This window comes from Pan paniscus, chromosome 13 (genome assembly GCF_029289425.2).
Source record: "Pan paniscus chromosome 13, NHGRI_mPanPan1-v2.0_pri, whole genome shotgun sequence".
In the NCBI taxonomy this organism is placed as follows: domain Eukaryota; kingdom Metazoa; phylum Chordata; class Mammalia; order Primates; family Hominidae; genus Pan; species Pan paniscus.
Genome location: NC_073262.2, coordinates 48,154,288 through 48,174,848, shown reverse-complemented (window position 1 = coordinate 48,174,848; position 20,561 = coordinate 48,154,288). Strand labels below are relative to the sequence as shown.

General features: G+C 39.6%; 1 protein-coding gene and 1 pseudogene across 18 annotated transcripts in view; one reads left to right on the top strand and one right to left on the bottom strand.

Annotated features, from left to right (window-relative positions):
* IWS1 (interacts with SUPT6H, CTD assembly factor 1) overlaps positions 1-20,561 on the bottom strand; it is a 102,688-nt gene that overhangs the window by 46,659 nt on the left and 35,468 nt on the right. For 9 of the 18 annotated variants that reach the window (XR_010109384.1, XR_010109381.1, XR_008624500.2 and 6 more), the window contains exons 11-13: positions 18,972-19,083; positions 18,318-18,374; positions 15,690-15,801 (exon numbers count right to left, since the gene is read on the bottom strand). Coding sequence is in view for 8 of the 18 variants with exons in the window: in XM_063595194.1 (XP_063451264.1) it covers positions 15,537-15,801; positions 18,318-18,374; positions 18,972-19,083 (434 nt within the window). In the remaining 10 variants the exon portion in view is untranslated. Of the gene's footprint in view, positions 1-9,953; positions 10,320-13,485; positions 15,802-18,317; positions 18,375-18,957; positions 19,084-20,561 lie in introns of those variants that run through there. The other 9 variants (XM_063595194.1, XM_063595195.1, XM_034954232.3 and 6 more) reach the window with 5 other exon arrangements.
* Positions 1,377-1,537, top strand: LOC112439229 (U4 spliceosomal RNA; annotated as a pseudogene).

The window sequence follows — 20,561 nt, the reverse complement described above, 5'->3', positions numbered from 1 at the left end:
AAAGCTTTAAAAAAGAAAATTCATTACTATAAGATCAATTCGATTCCAACTTAATCTTATAGTAACTCTAAGGTATGGTTATGCTGCAATTCTAGTGTATTTGATTTTTATTTCATATTGAACATCATTATATTCTCAATAAACCCTTAACAGGCTTTAACTGTCTCATAGCTTTCTCTCTGATTTCCTCGATAAAAACAAAATAGCAATAATTAGGAAAGATCAGCAAATAAAAGCCAAGGAATGAAAAGTCTGAATAAAAGCTATTGCACACTCTACATAGAAAAGATCTAGCTGATATGGTGATCAGGAAGGCACACAGGATCTGGAATCAGGAGACCTGAGCTTGAATTGACTCAGCCTCTCTGTAGATGGGAGGCATCTTGGTCTCCATGGGACATTTTCCTCATGTAAGATGCAAATATCATCTCACACAATTATAATCGGTGTCAAATGACAAGTGCTAGATGTTAGTTCAGTTCAACAAGCCAAATAGAGACAATCAGACAGACCTGGTCCCTGCCCCAGGGAGCTCACAGTCTCTTTGACCTGGGCCCTACTTTTTCCCTGATCTGGTTTTTAGTAGAGGCCAGCTTGGAATTGCTACTCATGACTACATTGATTGACTTCCAGGAGAGCCCTTCGAAACACCAGTGCTCACTGACCTAACCTTCTCTGCTGGTCTTACATAGAACTGGTCTGGGGAACTCACTCTATTTCCATGCTCTCTCTAGCCAAAATACTTAACTTCTTGCACAAAAACCATAAAATAAAGAATTACAAATAAATCACTCCCCCTGCAAACTCAAAGACCAGGCTCATCCCCTCTCCTGACTGTGTGGCACTATCATCCTTTGCCCAAGAGAGATCCTCTCATACTGGAGACCAAACTCCAGGTCACTTTATTGCCAATCCTGTGCGTTTACATGCCATCATAATAAAATTTACAAAGTGTTTTCCCTAAAGCCTCGCCCACTGCTACCCAGGTCAAGTAGAACCAAAGGATATCTAGCTGTCTGTCCTTGGGACTGACACACCCTGAATCTCTCCTCTCGCATTTTTAAGCAGTTATGCCACAGAAAGAACCTTTGGGCCCAGGACCCTGGGTTTTGTAAGAACCAGTCTTTGGGAGAACAGACCTAAACCCTCTTCTTCTAAAGTGAGTGGTGTTTTTACTAGTTGCTTCTTCAAACTTTGTAATTCGAGTCCTTCTTTAAAGTAACAAAAATGTTTTTAAAGTCTTCTGCTGAATCTCTTACCAAACAATAACCTTCAAGTTTTGGTGAAACCATTACTTTTATATGTTGAGCCTGCTTAAAACAAGGCACGCAAGTAATCCTGTGACGTACTCCATTTTCTTCAAAAACTGATGAACAAGCTTTACGCAGTGGCAGTATCATAGCCGATGAGGTTTACTCGAGGAGTGATTATTGCTGATTGAAAAACTGATGAACATATGAAGTGCATGTCTGTAGCTTAATAGTACAAAGTCAGCCAACTTGAAACTTTGGCTCAGGTATTTTTGCAACATTTCTAGCCCATGACTACACTGGGTAATCCTACCTCTTTGGACTTATCAAACATCTCTGTAATCCTTTAATATACAAGTAATAGACATCTACATCACTCCAAACGACACTCTACCTGCTCCAGGGGGAGTCTTACGTCAGAGGACTTCTGCTGCTGCAACAGGGGAAGATCACAGAAAGAGACAGTATGGAGTTTGATTCAATCATTTCTGCCTGTCTGAGATGAACAGTACACAGGCAGGTGGGGAAGAGTTGGTTTATAAACAGTGGTTACCAATGCCTTCCAAAAACCTGTACAGTACTTTACTAGTAGTCTCTCTCTACCCCTGCCAGGACAATCTCAGCAGAAACTCCGCAGTTAGAAGGCAATAGAATGATATATTTAAAGTGATGAAAGAAAAACCTGTCAACCAAGATTTCTTTCTTTCTTTCTTTCTTTTGAGACAGGGTCTCACTCTGTCACCCAGGCTAGAGTGCAGTGGTGTGATTTCAGCCCACTGCAGTACTACACTACCTCCTGTAGTCAAGGGATCCTCCCACCTCAGCCTCCTGAGCAGCTGGGACTACATGCATGAGCCATCACATTCAGCTAATTTTTCTATTTTTTGTAGAGATGGAGTTTTGCCATGTTGCCCCGGCTGGTCTCGAACTCCTGAGCTCAAGTGATCAGCTTGTCTCAGGCTCCCAGAGTGCTGGGATTACAGGTGTGAGCCACCACGCCCAGCCAAGAATTCTGTATCTGGTAAAACTATCCTTCAAAATCAAGGGAGAAACTAAGATATCCCTAAATAAACAAAAGCTGAAGGAATTCATTACCACTAGACCTACCCTGCAAGAAATGTTAAAAGGAGTCCCTTCCTTCAGGTTGTAAGTAAACAACGCTAGACAGTAACTCAAAGATGTATAAAAATATACATTTTTCCTTTCAAGGTAAACACAAAGACAAATATAAAAATCAGTATTATTGCAATTTTGGTTCGTAACTCCCCTTATTATTTTACAGGACTTAAAATAGAAAAGCATAAAAAACTATAAATCTTTGCTAGTGGGTACACAATATATAAAGATGTAATTTGTGACAGCAATAACATAAAGAAGAGACGGAGCTGTAAAGGACGTCTTTTGTATGCAATTAAAGTTATCAGTTTAACATAGGTTGTTATAACATTAGGATGTTTTATGTAAGTCTCATGGTAACACAAAGGAAATATCTACAGAATATACACAAAAGGAAGTGAGAAGGGAATCAAACATGCCACTATAAAAAAATCAACTGAACTCGCTGGGCACGGTGGCTCACACCTGTAATCCCAGCACTTTGGGAGGCTGAGGCGGGCGGATCACAAGGTCAGGAGTTCGAGACCAGCCTGGCCAATATGGTGAAACCCGTCTCTATTAAAAATACAAAAATTAGCTGGGTGGGCGTGGTGGCACGTGCCTGTAGTCCCAGCTACTTAGGGGGCTGAGGCAGAGGAATCGCTTGAGCCTGGGAGGCAGAGGTTGCAGTGAGCCGAGATCACGCCACTGCACTCCAGCCTGGGTGACAGAGCGAGACTCCGTCTCAAAAAAAAAAAAAAAAAAGAAAAGAAAAACAAAATCAACTGAACTCAAAGAAACACAGTAAGGGCGTAAATGAGGGACAAAAAGAGCCTATAAGAGATACAGAAAACAACAAAATGGCAACAGTAAGTCCTTCCCCATCAGTAATTACTTTAAATGTAAATGAATTTTAACTCCCAAATCAAGACAGATTGCCAGAATGAATTTTAAAAAAAGAGTCCATCTACATACTGTCTACAAGAGACCAAGAGACTCACTTTAGATCTAAGCACACACAGGTTGACAAAGAAAGGACAGAAAAAGATATTCCATGCAAATAGTAATGAAGAGAGTAGGGGTGACTATACTAATATCAGACAAAATAGACTTTAAGTCAAAAACTGGTACAAAAGACAAAGAACATTATATATTTTAAAAAGGATCAATTCACCAATGAGATATAGCAATTATAAACATACACAAACACACACACACACACACACACACACACACACCACAAACATAAGAGCTCCTAAATATATGAACAAACACTGACAACTGAAGGGAGGAACAGATGGCCTACTGTAACAGTAGGCTTCAATACCCCACTTTCTATAACTGATAGAAAAGCAAGAGACTAGATCAAAAAAGAAACAGAGGCTGGGCGCAGTGGCTCATACTTGTAATCTCAGCACTATGGGAGGCTGAGGCGGGTGAATTGCTCGAGTCTAGGAGTTCAAGACCAGCCTGGGCGACATGGTAAACCCCCCCCCGCCATCTCTACTAAAAATACAAAAAATTAGCCAAGCGTGGTGGTGCACGCCTATAGTCCCAGCTACTTGACAGGCTAAGGCAGGAGAATCACTTGAGCCTGGGAGGCAGAGGTTGTAGTGAGCCAAGATCGCACCACTTCACTCCAGCCTGGGTGACAGAAGTGAAACCCTGTCTCAAAAAGAGGACTTGAACAACATGATAGGCCATTTGGACCTAACAGATATACAAAAAGCATACCACCCAACAATAAGCAGAATACACATATTCCTCAAGAGTACATGGAACATTCGCTGGGACAGGCTATTAGGCCACAAGTAAGTCTTAAAACATTTGAAAAGACTGAAATTATATAAAGTATCTTTCTAATCACAATGGAATAAAATTAGAAATCCATAGCAGAAAGAAAACCCTAAAATCCACAAATATGTGGAAATCAAATGGTACATTCTTAAACAACCAATGGGTCAAGGAAGAAGTCAGAAGGGAAATAAGAAAATAACTTGAGACAATGAAAATAAAAACACCAAAGCTTATGGGATGCAACAAAAGCAATGCTGAAAGAAATTTATATCTACAAATGCTCAAATTTTAAGATCTCAAATCAACAACCTAGTTTTATACCTTAAAGAACAAGAAGAACAAACTAAACACAAAGCAAGCAAAAGGAAAGAAATAATAAAAGATTAGAGCAGAGATAAACATAACAGAGAATACAAAAAAAGAGAAAAAAAATCAAAGAAAACAAGAGCAGGTTCCTCAGAAAGATCAACAAAATTGACAAACTTTTAGCTAGGTGAAGAAAAAGAGAAGACTCAAATGGGAGGACATTATGACCCATTTTACAGAAACAAAAAGGATTATAAAACAGTACTATGAACAACTGTATGCCATCAAGTTGGATAACCTAGACAAAACGGACAAATTAAATTCCTGGAAACACAACCTACCAACTCTGAATCATGAAAAAATAAAAATCTGAACAGATCTATAACTAGTAAGGAAACACCTAATGAACAAAAGTTCAGGACCAGATGGCCTTACTGGTGAGCTCTACCAAACATTTAAAAAAGAATACCAATCTTCCTCATACTTCAAAAAATTGAAGAGAAACACTTCCAAACTCCAAACTATGAAGTCAGTATTATCCTGATACCAAAACCAAAGGCACTAAAACTACAGACCAATATCCCTGATAAATATGTTGCAAAAATCCTCAAAAAAATACTAGCAAAGAAAATTCAAGAGCACACTAAAAGAATTATACCCCATGACCGTGAAGGATTTATTCCCAAAATGCAAGGATGGTTCAACAACAACAAATATAAATCGATCAATATAATACACCACATTAACAGAATGAAGAAAACAACTCATGATCATCTCAATTGATGCAGAAAAGACATTTAACAAAATCCAACACCATTTCATGATTTAAAAAAAAACACTCTACAAACAAGGAACAGAAGGAAACTCAACATAATAAATGTCATATATGAAAAGCCCACAGCTAATATCATACTCAGTGGTGAAAAGACTGAAAGCTTTTTATCAGAAACAAGACAAGAATGCCCACTTTTACCACGTCTGTTCAACATAGTACTGGAAATCTTAGCCAAAACAATTAGGCATAAAAAGGAAACTAAAAAGGCATCCAAACTGGAAAGAAATTAAATTATCTGTTTGCAGACAACATGATATTACATGTAGAAATGCCCAGAGTCCACAAAACACCCCCAAAGCCAAACAAAACTGTTAGAATAAACAAATTCAGAAAAGCTGCAGGATACAAAAATCAATACAAATCAGTCGCATTTTTACACGTTAACAATGAACAATCCTAAAAGGAACTTATGAAAACAAATTATGATAGCATCAAATACAATAAAATACTTAGGAATATACCTAACCAAGGAGGCGAAAGACTTGTACATTGAAAACTACAGGCCATCATGGTGGCTCACATCTGTAATCCTAGCACTTTGGAGGCCAAGGCAGGGGGATCGCTTGAGGCCAGGAGTTGAAGAGCAGCCTGGGTAACATAGCAAGACCTCAACTCTACAAAAAAAATTATCCGGGCATGGTGGCACACACCTGTAGTCCCAGCTAGTTGGAAAGCTGAGGTGGGAAGACTGCTTGAAGCCAGGAGTTTGAGACAAGCCTGGACAACAAAGGGAGAATCTGAGTCAAAAAGAAGAATGAAAAGAAAGGAAAGAAAGAAAAAGAAAAGGAAAAAAAGAAAACTATAAAACATTAAGGAAATTAAAGAAGACACCAATAAATGAAGATATTCTATGGTCATGATTCAAAGACTTAATATTGTTAAGAAGTCAATACTACCCAGAGCACCTCTACAGATTCAATGCAATTCCTAACAAAATACCAATAATGTTTACTGCATATATAGAAAAATCCATTTTAAAATTCACATGAAATCTCAAATAGCCAAAACAATCTTGAAAAACAACAAAGTTGGAAGACTCACACGTCCTGACTTCAGTGGGGACAGACACACAGACAGTTCTATATTGCAACATGCAGACCAATGGAAAAGAACAAAGTCCAGAAATCAACTCTTACACATATGGTCAAATGATTTTTGAAAAGACTTGCAAGACCATTCCATGGGGAAAATAAGTTTTTTTCAGTAAATGTTGCTGGGGAAACTTGATATCTATATGCAAATGGATAAAGTTGGAACCTTATTTTACACAACATACAAAAAATCAACTAGAAATGGATCAAAGACCTAAACATAAGAGCTAAATTTACAAAATTATAGGGTAAAAGCTTCATAATACTGAATTTGGCAATAATTTTTTTGATATGACACCAAAAGCACAGGCAATAAAAAAGTGAGATACAGCAAAATTTAAATGTGTGCAACAAAGAACACAATCAAGAGTGAAAAGGCAATCTAAAGAATGAAAGAGAGTATTTGCAAATCATATAGCTGATAAAGCATTAACACGAGTATACAAAGCACTCCTACAACTCACACCAAACAACCCAATATAAAACTGGGCAAATGACTTGAATAGACATTTCTCCAAGGAAGATATATAAATGGTCAAAAAGCACATTAAAAGATGCTCTACATCACTATCATTAGGGAAATGCAAACTAAAATCACAAGATACCACCTCACATCACTTAGGATGGCTACCATCAAAAAATGAAAATAACAAGTGTTAGCAAGCATATGGAGAAATTGGAACTCTTGTGTACTATTGGTGGGAATATAAAATTGTGTAGCCCCTTATGGAAAGTGTATGTATGGCACTTTCTAAACAAATTTAAAATGGAATTACCATATGATCTAGCAATTCTACTTCTAGGTATATAACCAAAAGAATTGGGAGAAAAAAAAATGGTTGTTTTTTAATATCTCTAAAAGTGAAGAAAAAAAGGTCTTGAACAAATACTTGTACACCCATGATCACAGCAGCGTTATTCACAATAGCCAAAGGTGGAGGCAACCCAAGTGTCCATTGACAGATGAATGGACAAACAAAATGTGGTATATACACACACTGGAATATTATGCAACCTTAAAATGCAAGGAAATTTGGACACATGGACAAACCTTGAGGACATTATACCAAGTGAATTAAGACAGTTGCAAAAAGACAAATGTATGATTCCACTTATATGAGGTACCTAGAACAGACAACTCGTAAGAGACAGAAAGTAGAATGGTGGTTGTCAAGAGCTTGGGGGAGGAAGGAGAGTTCTTTGATAGGTAGAGTTAAAATTTTGCAAGATGAAAAGATTTCTGAAGATGAATGGTGGTGATGGCGATACATTGTGAACATACTCAATGCCACTGAGCAGTAAAACTGTTTAAGATAGTAAATCTTAAAACCGGAAGAGGAAGAAAAAAAGCCAAGCATGAGAGTGCATGCCTATAGTCCCAGCCACTTGGGAGGAGACTGAGGCAGGAGGATTGCTTGAGCCTGGGAGTTCAAGGCTGCAGGGAGCTAGGATCACACCACTGCACTTCAGCCTGGGCGACACAGTAAGAACCCATCTCTTAAAAAACAAAATCCCGCACAACTCTGTATCATCATAGCCAAGTTGTCAAAGTTAGTATCATCAATTCTGGGACAAAACTAAAGTCTATGTTCTTGGAAGAAATATGCTTAAGTATTTGGGGCTCAAGGGGCAAGTTGTCGGCAAGTTACTCAGTCTGCAAAAATAGCTCTATGCATATACAGGATGATAGAGTCAATGACGTGGCAAAACGTTAACACTTGGTAAATATCAGTGAGTATACTGGCGTTTATTTACTATTTTTGCAACTACTGTAAATTGGAAATATCTTCAAAATTAAAGGTTTTTCTGGCCAGCTAGGTTTGAGCTGCCATAAAACCAACACCAAGGATCATTTATATAGAAACTAATTTTTTCCTTCAAACACAGTACAGGAGAATCTCTTACCATTTTGAATTCCCCGGGTATGGTTTAAAGCTTTTTACTTGCCAACATCGTTAAAGTTTTACCCTGTAATAGTGAAATTTTCAGGTAATTGGAGCTTACCCCATTAAATGACAAAATTGTGTAACTTAAAAATCTTTCTTAAATACAACCTTTGTTGTCTTTGTTTCAAATTTATTTTTTAATGATCAGTGTAAGGCTTCACTAGATGCCTCTGCTTTTTCCTTCTCAAGTGTTTTTGAGGGTATTTGTATGAAACATTGCAGAAAAGCTTAGGTTTTTGTCTCCATCTAGTGGCTAGCTATTACCTTCTAATGCCTTTATGCACCTGCTTTTTACAAAGCACTATATCCCACTGTGCTGTGTTTGCTGGAAGTAGTTTGAGAGTTTCTTGTGAGCAGTGTTTTAGTATATAAACTTCATTATTTTAGCTGTTCAAAGGCTTTTTTGGCCAAAAGTAGTTTTATGTGTTTCTGAAGATCAAGGTGCCAATCCGTATCAGAGTAGGATTTCTGAAATTAAAATAATCTAGTTGATAAAACGTTCTTGGGCCTTGTCATCTTGACCTTAAGAGACCTCTCATAATTAAGTCTATAGAGACTATTATCACAAAAATAGAGCAACAAGAAACATAGCTACAAGCTATAATTTTTCTCTCTCCCCTAACTGCTCAACTGCTCTAAGCTTTTGGCATAGTGATTTTCAGTTATATCCATATTTCCTTGAAGACAGTAGTATTTCTTGATCTTTTCTCTGTTATAAGCCCCCATCCCAGAGAAAAATGAAAATCAAAATAATTATCCCAAATAAGAGAAACACATTAATAAGATTTTGTTGGTATTCCATTTCCACCCCAACTGAGGTACTGCAATTCAATTCTGATACGACACACCCACAGCTGGCATCAGACTCCACGGGTTTAAGAGGTCAGTCCTCCACAATACTGCCCCCACTTCAGATGCAAGCCACAAGTGAGGCATCCAGGCTACTGTCGCTTCTGACCAGCTACAAATTTGGGGTTCTCATAAACCTCTCAGGTTTAAGAACTTGCTGAAATGACTCACAGAACTCAGGAAAGCACTATCCTTCCCTAGAAAACACTATGATTAGTTTTACTACAGAAGATATGAATTAGGAGGGCCAGTCAAATGAAGGGATACATAAGGGAAGGTCTGGGAGGGAAGGCAGAGCTTCTGTGCCCCTGTCCTCATGGAGGGGAATCCTCTCCCTCCCAGCACACCAATGCCTTCACCAACCAAGAAGCGTCATTGAGCTGTGGGGTCCAGAGCTCTTCATCAGGTCCCATTTGGCAGGCATGGTTGATTAAATCAAACAGGTCACTGACTGAGTCTCAATCTCCCGGGTCCTGCTGGCCCAACCCTCTGTAGTAGCTGTTTCTGGTTACCAGCCTCCATCCTAAAGCCCACCATACAGTCACCTCGTTAGCATAACAGAGACGCTCTATCACTCAGGAAACCACAAGTGTTTTAGACATTCCTTGTCAGCAACCGGGGGCAAAGGCCACACAAATTCCTCATTATACCACAATGAGGGAGGATTGAACCTCCAAGGGTCACAAACCCCTATAATATCATAAGATTTTTTCCCACACAACGAGAAACAATCTTTGCCCCTATTAAGAATGTATCCTCTAAGAAATGAAGAGACAGCCCCCCAAAAACCAGAATGAAATTTTATTGTGTAAAGTTTATAGAAGTATGACTAGTATTCCTTTGTACAAAGTGCACAACGGTTTTAAATATAACTGAGAGAAATGTGAGTCCTATGACAACATCTGATACACGCTGAACCATTTATAGACACACTAAAACTGTTTTAAAATATCTTCTTTCTCCAAAGAGTCCATTGCGCATTTCTTAGAGTAGAGATGGGGACACATTCCAGGCAAGGTCACAATGGCATTTTGTTGCCCTCAATGCTGATTTTCACTGCGTGTGCAGATCTGCTTTTTTTCCTTATATCTGTGAACTTTCTCATCTGTTTATCCAGTCGACTGATACCCTTCTTGGAGGTCGCCTGAAACTAAGAGTAAGGGAAAAATTAAAGAGCAAACTACTGAAATACGTAAGTCTAGTTATGTCTTTCAGCTTCTTATAACTGAGTTAGCAACCAGAAGAGCTTCTAGCTCTGGAATAACCAGAATGTGTGTTGATGACCTCAAGAACAACAAAGCAAGTATAGATGGTGTTAGAAACGCATATTAAACTCTCTCAGTGAAGAATAATTCTGTTGTCTGTGCTTTATTTTTAATTTTGCTGCAGTCCATGGAGGTCTCCTAGATGGGAGAAAGGGGGGGGGAACTGAGACTATGATCCTCCCAATTCCATCATGTACATTACATTTTAACTGCATGCGTTTCCCTTTCGAAGACCAAATGTGGAGCTAGCCGCTTGACATGCACTTTCAAACAGTGCTGGCATAAAAAAGAATGACCTAAAGCAAAGTCAGGTCAGCTGAGAAAAAGCCTTAAGCATAATAAATGAGGTTAGATGATTAGTGAAGTAAACCCCTAAGTGCAGGAGCTCTTGAGTTTTTACACTTGGGGTGAATCCCAGCTCCAATTCAGTAACTTCTGTGACCCTGGGCAAAGGATACCCAGGGTAGGTACTCCTTCCAGAACTGCTGAGAGAAGGAAATGAGATAGTGATGTCAGATCCAAGCACAGAGGCTGAGCACATATAGTCAGTGCTCAAAATAATAGGAGCTATTACTATTTTACTACTTCACAAGCAACTAGATTTACATTAAGTATACTTGACACAAAAAGAATATTAAGTCTTTACCCACTTGCCCTTCATGTTTAAAGGTTTGGTTTGGGGGCTATTTTATATTTTGAAAATACTGCCTTGCAAAGATGTGGTCTCCAAGAAACTGCCATCTTTTAGAAATGCTAGAAAGGTTTGCTGACTCTGTTGTAAAACAATTCAGATGTTTAAGAATGATGACTGCTTAAAAAGAGATGGGTTTTTCTAATTCTTCTCCCCATACATTTACTACTGAATCACCTCTGAAACTCAATTCAAAAGAATGCTAAAATAAGGCAGGGCCTGGGAGACACTCTGGGGTCAGTACCAGCCTGGTGAGCTTTGGTGGAATCTTATCCCACCTGTGGACCCAGCCTCAACTATGACATGAAGCCAGCTGAGCACTAGGCAAGGAACTCTAAGTCATTCTTGACCAAGAGCCACGTTGACCTATCTTTCTAGGAATATCTCAATTCAAATATTATTCTGTATCATCTCAATACTTGGCATTCGTACTCTGAGTAAGCATAAAAAGTGTCAGATGAGAAAGAGCTATGCCACCATCACACTATCTCCCAGATTTCCTGGACAGTCCCAAATATCTGACTTCCTTTTAGAGGATGTGCCGTGATCTTAGTACTTGTACTTGGTCCACGTCGGAAGCTTTACCTGCTCAAATCCCTGCCAACTACACAATTCCCAGCAGCTTCACACATTAACTGGACTTCCCTTCGCCTACTCCCAGGACCCTCACTAACTGTCTAAGCCCTGATGGATCTGTCTAGCCTCAGCAATCAGGGCACACACGGGCCAGTGGGTTACAAAATATATCACTGGTAGTTGCAGATGCCTACTTACCCCAAGCTTGAAAAGACAGACCATAGTACCTCATACACCAAGTTCAATGATCTCTCTCCTGATTCATCAAGGGAACGCTACACTTCCTTAGAAATTAAGAGTGTGTGCTACACTGCTTTACCAGAGCAAGACCAAAAGCAGCTTCAATTATGGTACAACTGTGTGAAGACACAATGCGAAACCACTCAAGAATGCTCACTCAAATGGATTTTTACCATGGTAAGTAAAAAACAAACCCAATAAGGTATAAAAGAATACGATCACAATGTCGCTTGAAAAAAAACAAAAAACAAAACAAAAACCCAGTAATTGTCTATGCATATGTATGAAAAAAAAAGAAATAATCTAAAATGTTAACATTAAGTTGTGGTGGGATTACAGATGGCATTAATTTTATTTATGCTTTCTGTATTTTTAAAAGTTCATGAAAAAATAGGCATTCCTTTGTCATTTTACTGTTATTTTAAAAGTATTCCACGGAGTAAATGAACATGTAAAAAATACAATGTAGCACAGGTTACTACATTATTTAGGAGTAAAAAATCAGAAATCATAAAGGAACGAATAAACACATTATATTCATGGCCGGGTGTGGTGGCTCCCGTCCGTAATCCCAGCACGCTGGGAGGTCAAGGCCAGAGGATCGCTTGAGACCAGCCTGAGCAAGATGGTGAAACCATCTCTACAAAGAAAGAAAATACATAATTAAAAAAAAAGCAAATTATATTCAGGATAGACCATTATGCAGCCATTAAAAATGATAAATCGACTAGGTGGTTTAATGAAGGAAAATAACCAAAATTATAATTTGGTCGGGGGGGGGGGGGGGTGGGGAGGTTTGTGTGTTTGTGTGTGTGTGTGTGTGTGTGTGTGTGTGTGTGTGTTTTCTAGAGATAGGGTCTCACCTAGGCTGGAGTGCAATGGCATGATTCTAGCTCACTGCAGCCTCAAACTCCTGGGCTCGAGTGATTCTCCTACCTCACCCTCCCAAGTAGCTAGGACTACAGATGTATGCCACCATGCCCGGCTAATTTTTTAATTTTTTGGTAGAGATGGAGTCTTGCTATGTTGTCCAGGCTGATATTTAGTATAATTTTAATTAACGTTATCAGTAGAAAAAAGACAACAAATACATCAAACTGCTTTTGAATGCTAGGACCATGAATAATTTTTCTCTTTGTACCTAAACATTTTCTATAATTATAAAAACTAAGTTCAAGGCATATCTGGAAATACATTTAAAACCTCAAATTGTTAGCCGGGCATGGTGGCTCACACCTGTAATCCCAGCACTTTGGGAGGCCGAGGCGGGCAGATCACTAGGTCAGGAGATCAAGACCATCCTGGCTAACACAGTGAAACCCCATCTCTACTTAAAATACAAAAACAAAGTTAGCCAGGTGTGGTGGTGGGCGCCTGCCCTAGTCCCAGCTACTCAGGAGGCTGAGGCGGGAGAATGGTGTGAGCCCGGGAGGCAGAGCTTGCAGTGAGCAGAGATTGCACCACTATGCTCCAGCCTGGGCGACAGAGTGAGACACCGTCTCAAAAACAAAAACAAAAACAAAAACAAAAAACAAAAAACCCTATTTATTTTTTATATTTATTTACATAACTTTGAAAACAAAAATGATACTTAAGACAAAAAGTGTTTCATTGGAAACCCATTTCCATTTCTCTTCCTGGACATGTCTTTTCTAATACTGCTCATTAGCGTCTACAATGTGGAAGCAAGTCCTGAGTGAATATGCAACCCTGCTCCACCTATGGGGAAGTGGGACCAGAACCAGAAACATCAGCACACAGGGACACAGCCCTGGAAACACAACCTCTGCTTTCAAAGCAGATTGGCCACTAAGAGTTTTTATTACATATTTTCTTTGCCATATTGTAGTTCCCAATTCTCAAAAATAAAAATGTTAAGAGAAATATGAAAGACGGCTAAAAAGAGAGAAGAAACAATGAAAAAGGAGATGGCTCATGCCTGTAATCCCTTTGGGAGGCCGAGGCGGGTGGATCACGAGGTCAGGAGATCAAGACCATCATGGCTAACAGGATGAAACCCCGTCTCTACTAAATATACAAAAAATTAGCCGAGCATGGTGGCAGGAGCCCGTAGTCCCAGCTAACTGGGAGGCTGAGGCAGGAGAATGGTGTGAACCCAGGAGGCGGAACTTGCAGTGAGTGGAGATCGCACCACTGCACTCCAACCTGGGCGACAGAGCAAGACTCCGTCTCAAAAAAAAAAAAAAAAAGAAAAAGAAAAAGGACAGAAGGGCAAAGAAGAAACGGGTACAGGGGACATGGAGAGGTGGTCAGGGACACGGATATGGGCACAAGAAAGAGGAGGGAGAGAGAGAGGAGGAAGTTCTTGGCACAGAACTAGTCCTTCTCTACCCTCGATTTATTCTCAAGAAATAAGAAAGTACGTTTTGTTTTGATAGTCACTTAATAGCAACATGAACTGGCAGGTAGGAGAGTGGGGTCAGTGGAAACAGCTGCCAAAGCAGGGGTCATGGAGAAGATCCATAGGCAGGCAACACACACACACTGTGTGTGCTCTGCAACAAAGGTGCCATTAGTCTCAAAGCATAGTGGATCAGTGAGTTGGGCTTATGAATGTTCCAAAGTCTTTTTCACTTCTGACCACATTTTGAGTATGTGTTAATCAAATTCATCTCCTAAATATTTAGTATAAGGCTTTATGCAACGAGTTCTCAAATGCATGTTGCTGAGCCACTGACAGCAGGAAACAAGCTACCTCCCACCAGGAAACCACTAACTAGTTTATATGCCTGTAACACATATCACTGTAATTCTGGGTCCTAACAAAAACCTTTTTCATAAAAACGGGTACCAGTCAGGAAGACCCAAATGCATATTAGGGAAGTAATTATCTATTACTCTCTAGGATACTGATAAAGGAAGGGACTTCCATGTCAATTTCTAAATATTCAAGAGGCCTTGAATATCCCAAGGTGCCTGTTAGGGTCATTATTTCGAAACTAAAAGCAGACCTGGCCTCTTCTGATTAAGAAAGCACACACACACACACTTTTCACTCTGACTGTTGACAATTCAAGCCCATGCACAGTACATGCTTCCTTGGGAATACCTCTCGTGTATACACTCTGGTAGGGCCAGGCCTATAGGGGCATCCTGTTGCCTTCAATGCTGAACTTGACAGCACGATGCACTTTGCTGAGTCGTTTCTGTTCTGCAAATCGCCTCTTATGCTTTTCCAATCGGCTTAGGCCCTTTTTAAGAATACCAGGCTAGAAGTAGTAGTTTGATTGGAGAATAAAAAGAGATTACTGAGAAACACTGAAGATCCACTGAGCAGTATTTACAATGATAACAGAGTAAGTGTCTACCCTAATCATTTGCAATGGAATTGCTTAAACCGTTGAAGAGAAAGGGAGAGGTAGGTCTGCTGAAGCACGTAAGCTCTGTTTCTCATGGTTATTAAAAAAATAATTCACTGTATCAGAATACTCCAGGTTTCAATTTCAAGCCTCGCTTGAAGTAAAGGGATTAATAAGAAGAAACTTCCCTACCTGATAATGTTGAATTAAGACTGAAGAAAAATTCATCAGCAATAAACTTTAATCCTGGGTAATACTTTTCCTTTCTCTATTGCTCAATTTGTGGTTTGGCTAGATAAGCGAACAGAAAACAGTCCTCTCTGAATCAGACAAACTTCAAGAGCTACAAGGGTTATTAACACATGAAGTAAAGAGTCAAACAGTAATCTGCAGGTGAGATCCACCTTGCCGATCCTCCACTTGCTTACCCTGGATGACTCCATTTCCACATTCCATTTGGGCCTGACAACATAGTCCTTGTTTGAAGGCATTGGGACCCTTGCACGGGCACAGAATCCAGGATCTCCAGGTCTAAGAGCCCTGAAAAAGGGAAGAGGAAGAGCATGCTTCTTACGTGGCCAGCCACAGTGGGGCACACAGGCCATTTCACACTCCTGTTCCTACATCCACCCATTAAGCTGCAATGTTCGAAACTCCTCTACTCCCCACCAAAGGTCACCCAATCCACCCTCCTGCCGCGTCCCAGCTAGCCTGTCATCACACACACTACAGTATGCATTCCTCACTTCTCTTCCAAAGCCAACTTGCTCTGCATTTGCATGAATCCTTTTCTCCTCTCCTCAGCTTCAGATATACTCATGCCCCTCTGCCTTCCAAGGCTAGTCCCGCCAGCATGACTTGGAATCCCCTTTTCTCTTGTATAGTGGAGTCACTCATGAGTTCACTTGTGAGATGAGGAATTGTGAAGAATTGAGTCATCAAATGACCCCCAAAACTCCCAGTATGCCTATAAAGTAGTTTTTCAATATACAACTCATACAGCAATTTTTAATGTTTATTTTTGTAAAAATCTTTTGAAGATAATTACAGATTCAAATGAAGTTGTAAGAAATGATAGAGAAAGAGATCCAATGTCTCTCCCAATAGCAACAACTTGCGAATCTACAGTACAGTATCACAACCAGGATACTGATGTTGATACAGTACACTAATCTTATTTACACTTCCCCAGTTTTACTTGCACTCATTTATGTGTATGTATTTAGTTCTATGCAAATCCGTGGGTAACCATGCTAGACTAAAATAAGATTACTAACCTTCCAAAGTAAAGCCTATCTATGGATGCCTGGGCATTCAAACCATTCAGCATTTAGGTAACTAGTAAAGAGTGGATCTATGTGTGTCTGTTGGGGATGGGGAGAGAAGGGTAAAAAATTCTCAATTGTTTCTATTCTCTTGTACAGTTTACCCCATTTTTAACCCTAAACTTGAATCTCGCTCTGTTGCCCGGGCTAGAGTGCAGTGGCACAATCTCAGCTCACTGCGAGCTCCAACTCCCGGGTTTGTGCCATTCTCCTGCCCCAGCCTACAAAGTAGCTGGGACTACAGGCGCCCGCCACCACGTCCAGCTAATTTTTTGTATTTTTAGTAGAGATGGGGTTTCTCCATGTTAGCCAGGATGGTCTCAATCTCCTGACCTCGTGATCTGCCCACCTCAGCCTCCCAAAGTGCTGGGATTACAGGCGTGAGCCACCGCGCCCGGCCAACCTTAAACTTTTATAACCTTCATATATATATGAGCAGACTAATTGGCTTGCCAAGAAAATTCCCTGTAACTCTTACTTTCCTTCTGAAGCCACGATCTCATCAACTTCCTTCCTAAACAAACTTTTCCTCTAGCTCATCCCCTATTCTCCTCTTGCAATCGGGATGCTGCCTGACTACCAACACACCTGCACAAAGCCCTCTGCAGCACCTGCCACTGGCCCATGCTTTTGTCATTGCCACCTCCAGCTCAGCCTCATTCCCCTCCAGGCTCTGCTCCAATGCATAGGACCACACCTGCTCATTCCCCTTCGCTGGCTGCTCTGCCTGGCTATGCCCCCTTTCAAAATTGTTTAGTTCGTTTCTTACTCTATACTCTCTTGATTGAACAATCTTTTCTATGGAGAGAACCATCAAATCTAGGTCTCTAGCCCAAACATCTCTTTACAAGTTCTAGACCCATAATATTTATAGGGCTATCTCATTAGGCATGTCACATTTAATATGCTCAAAAGAGAACTTGCCTGGTCCCTCAAATCTACTCCTCCCTCCATTTTGGTGAAAGGTAATAAACACTGTCTCAGCACTCAGGTTAAAATTTTGGCTGAGGTCTTCAACTCTAGCCATCTTCTCTCCCACTAAGTCACCAACATATGACAGCTTTGCCTCTGCAACGTCTTCTCACCCCTCTGTTCCCCAACTACCACCTCTGTTTAGCTGTATCACTGCCTCAGTCCCACTGCCCTCCAATCCATCCTACATGATGCCATTGGCATCAGCACCCTAAATCAAATCAAACCAGATGGCTTCACATCCAGCCTCAAAAACTTCCTGTGGAATCACAAGACATGTGAAAATTCCTCATCTTGATTCAAAGCCCTTCACCGGTCTATTATTTCCAACCTTATCTTCTACCACCTCAGGCCCCATACTACTGTCCAACCCCTTCAGTCTACTTGCCATTCCAAACACAGACCTGGCACACTTACCCCATGGCTTTACCAAAGACCTCCCTTTGCCTATCATCCTTGTAAAGACTTACACTTTTGAGAGCATAGACTATTTTTAATTTGTTTTTATATTCTCAGAGCACAACAAGGAGTCTAGCACTTAGCAAACAGCAATAAAATCTTTATTGAATGAATTATTTTCTCAATTTTCCTTACATCCCCAGAGTACCCAATACAATGCTTTGTAGATACTAAACGTTAAAATGAAAGTCACCTCCCACAAATGAGAGCATAACATCATTTCATTTACTACTTTTCTTAAAGCAGCAAACGGAAATTCTCTATATAGTCTAGGAAGAAAAATTAACATTAAAACCTTACTTCTCCTCTCCTGTCAGCACCTTTTCCAGGTCTCTTCTGGGTGTCTGACCACCAGTGCTGAAAAAAAAGTAAACAAGGAGATACCAGGAATATTAGAACCTAATAACTCAGAAAAAGAGCAAACTAAAAATCAAACTTAGACCATAACTATTAATAGCTCTTTTACGATGGATCAGGGAAAATAATTCCTAATCTTTAAAAAGTACTACTCATTTTAGTATTCATTTGCATAACAGGTTTCCTTGTGGGTGAGCCGTAATTGCCACATTTGTAACTAATGACCCTGTCCTCCTGGATGCAACTGTATCCACTATTATCAATACAAACTAAAACTATAACATTTTTTCTTCTAGGAACTCGGAAACGGGACCCAGAAAGTTGTTTTCTGCAAGTGGATGGAACAACACAAGCAATCAGTATCCTGAAACAGGCCCTGTTCCAACAAACTGACCCAGAAAGGTCTGGTTAGGAGGACAGGACCCTCACTATACACTATCACATTTAAACTAAAAGGATATTATGAATTATGTAGACATATCAAGCTGAGAGGAAAGGAAATCCTATCATCTTGCAGGCTTCCTAATGATCTTACTTAAAACTGAGTTACTGCAACAATAACGTGTATTCCACTTACTCATACCTGTTCCCTCATACCTGTTCATTCTTCGTCGTTGAGGCATCTGTTCTAGATCTCTCTGCTCCCTTTCTTCTCTTGTCATTCCTTTGTAGTTTGAGGTAAGACCAAATATAGGCCTAGACCACTCATCTGTAGTAAGAAAAAAATCAATTATTTTGTCCATAAAATTGCATTTCCATTTTTTTCAAATAATTGCACCCCAGTGTGAGGGGATATTCTAGACATTTAGAATATTCTTTCCTTGAAGAGCCCATTATTTCAGAGTAATGTATAGGATAAACAAAGCATAATGCCAGTATACTGACTGACTCTGGCTGATTCAGAAAATTTAATGTAAAAGATCACCACAGAGATTTAAAGAAAGTAACATGTGATACACTTTAATAGTCAACAATTAGCTGGACTGACATTTCATAAAAGACATTTATTTAAAATTTTTATTTATTTATTTTAAAAGGCAGACTAATTTCTAAGTTTACGCTACTGGAAATAAAAAAGTCTTGAAATTCTGCTTTCTTATCCTAACCCAGAACAAACTCCTTTACAACTACCTTACAAAATGGTCTGTACCTTTAAAAATTACAGTTTAATAGTGCGGGTGGAGACTTTGTACTTCATTAAGTCTAACATAGCTGCTACAATGACCATGAAAGAAAGTATATGCCACTGTTCAGTCAGTCAAAGTCCAGGAGCCAACTGATGTCTTTGTTCTAAGACATAATGTAGCTTACTGCTACATTTAATACACTATAAAAACAGGAAAGGACCTTTATAGACCGAACATGGGTGCTGTCACACAAAGAAGGAAGCAGGGATTCTCAGGGGGTCCACATATCTTTTAAAACCACCCCATTGACCCCACTTCTGGATTCAGAATCACTGCTGTAGTAAGTCATGGAAACCAGTGGGGATATTCTGCTTTTCTCAGTCTAGGGCAAAAAAGTAAAGTTGCAAACTACTGCATAAAAGCACCAAAAGTTTATTACTTAACAGGCAGTAAGCTGCAGTTTACTGACAAGATCAAAGATGGTAGTATATCTCTGGTTTATAGAAGAAATTTACATTTCTCTAAAAGCTTTTGATAAACTTAACAATTCAAAAGAAAAATAATTATTCTATTCGAACGTAGTAGTTACTTTTTCAATCTAGCCTTGAAGTTCTAAAAATTCCTTTTCAACATGGAGGACAGGAAGAGTTAAGGAGGATAACAAAAACAAACACGGGTTTCATTCGTAAAACTGAAGAATTTCACAAACATGGCGCTTAGACTTCTCTGGATTTCTCTGGCATCATTAAATAAGAACACGCAAAAAGGTTTTGAAGACCATTGTGCAAGTAACAACAACAATGGCTGTTTCTTGAGTACTTACTATGTGCTAGGCACCGTGCTTTAGACACAACCTCTCATTTAATCTTTAAAGTCACCCAAAAGAAAACACATAATTATCTCAACTTTACAGAGCACAAATCACTAGCTAAGGAAATGCAGTAAGGTAGGTGGTGGATTCATGATCTGAACCCAGGTAATATCAACTCCATGGCCTGCAATCTAACCCCTCTCTTTCTCCATGCTCTCGACCCATGACTAGAAAATGCATACTTTTTAC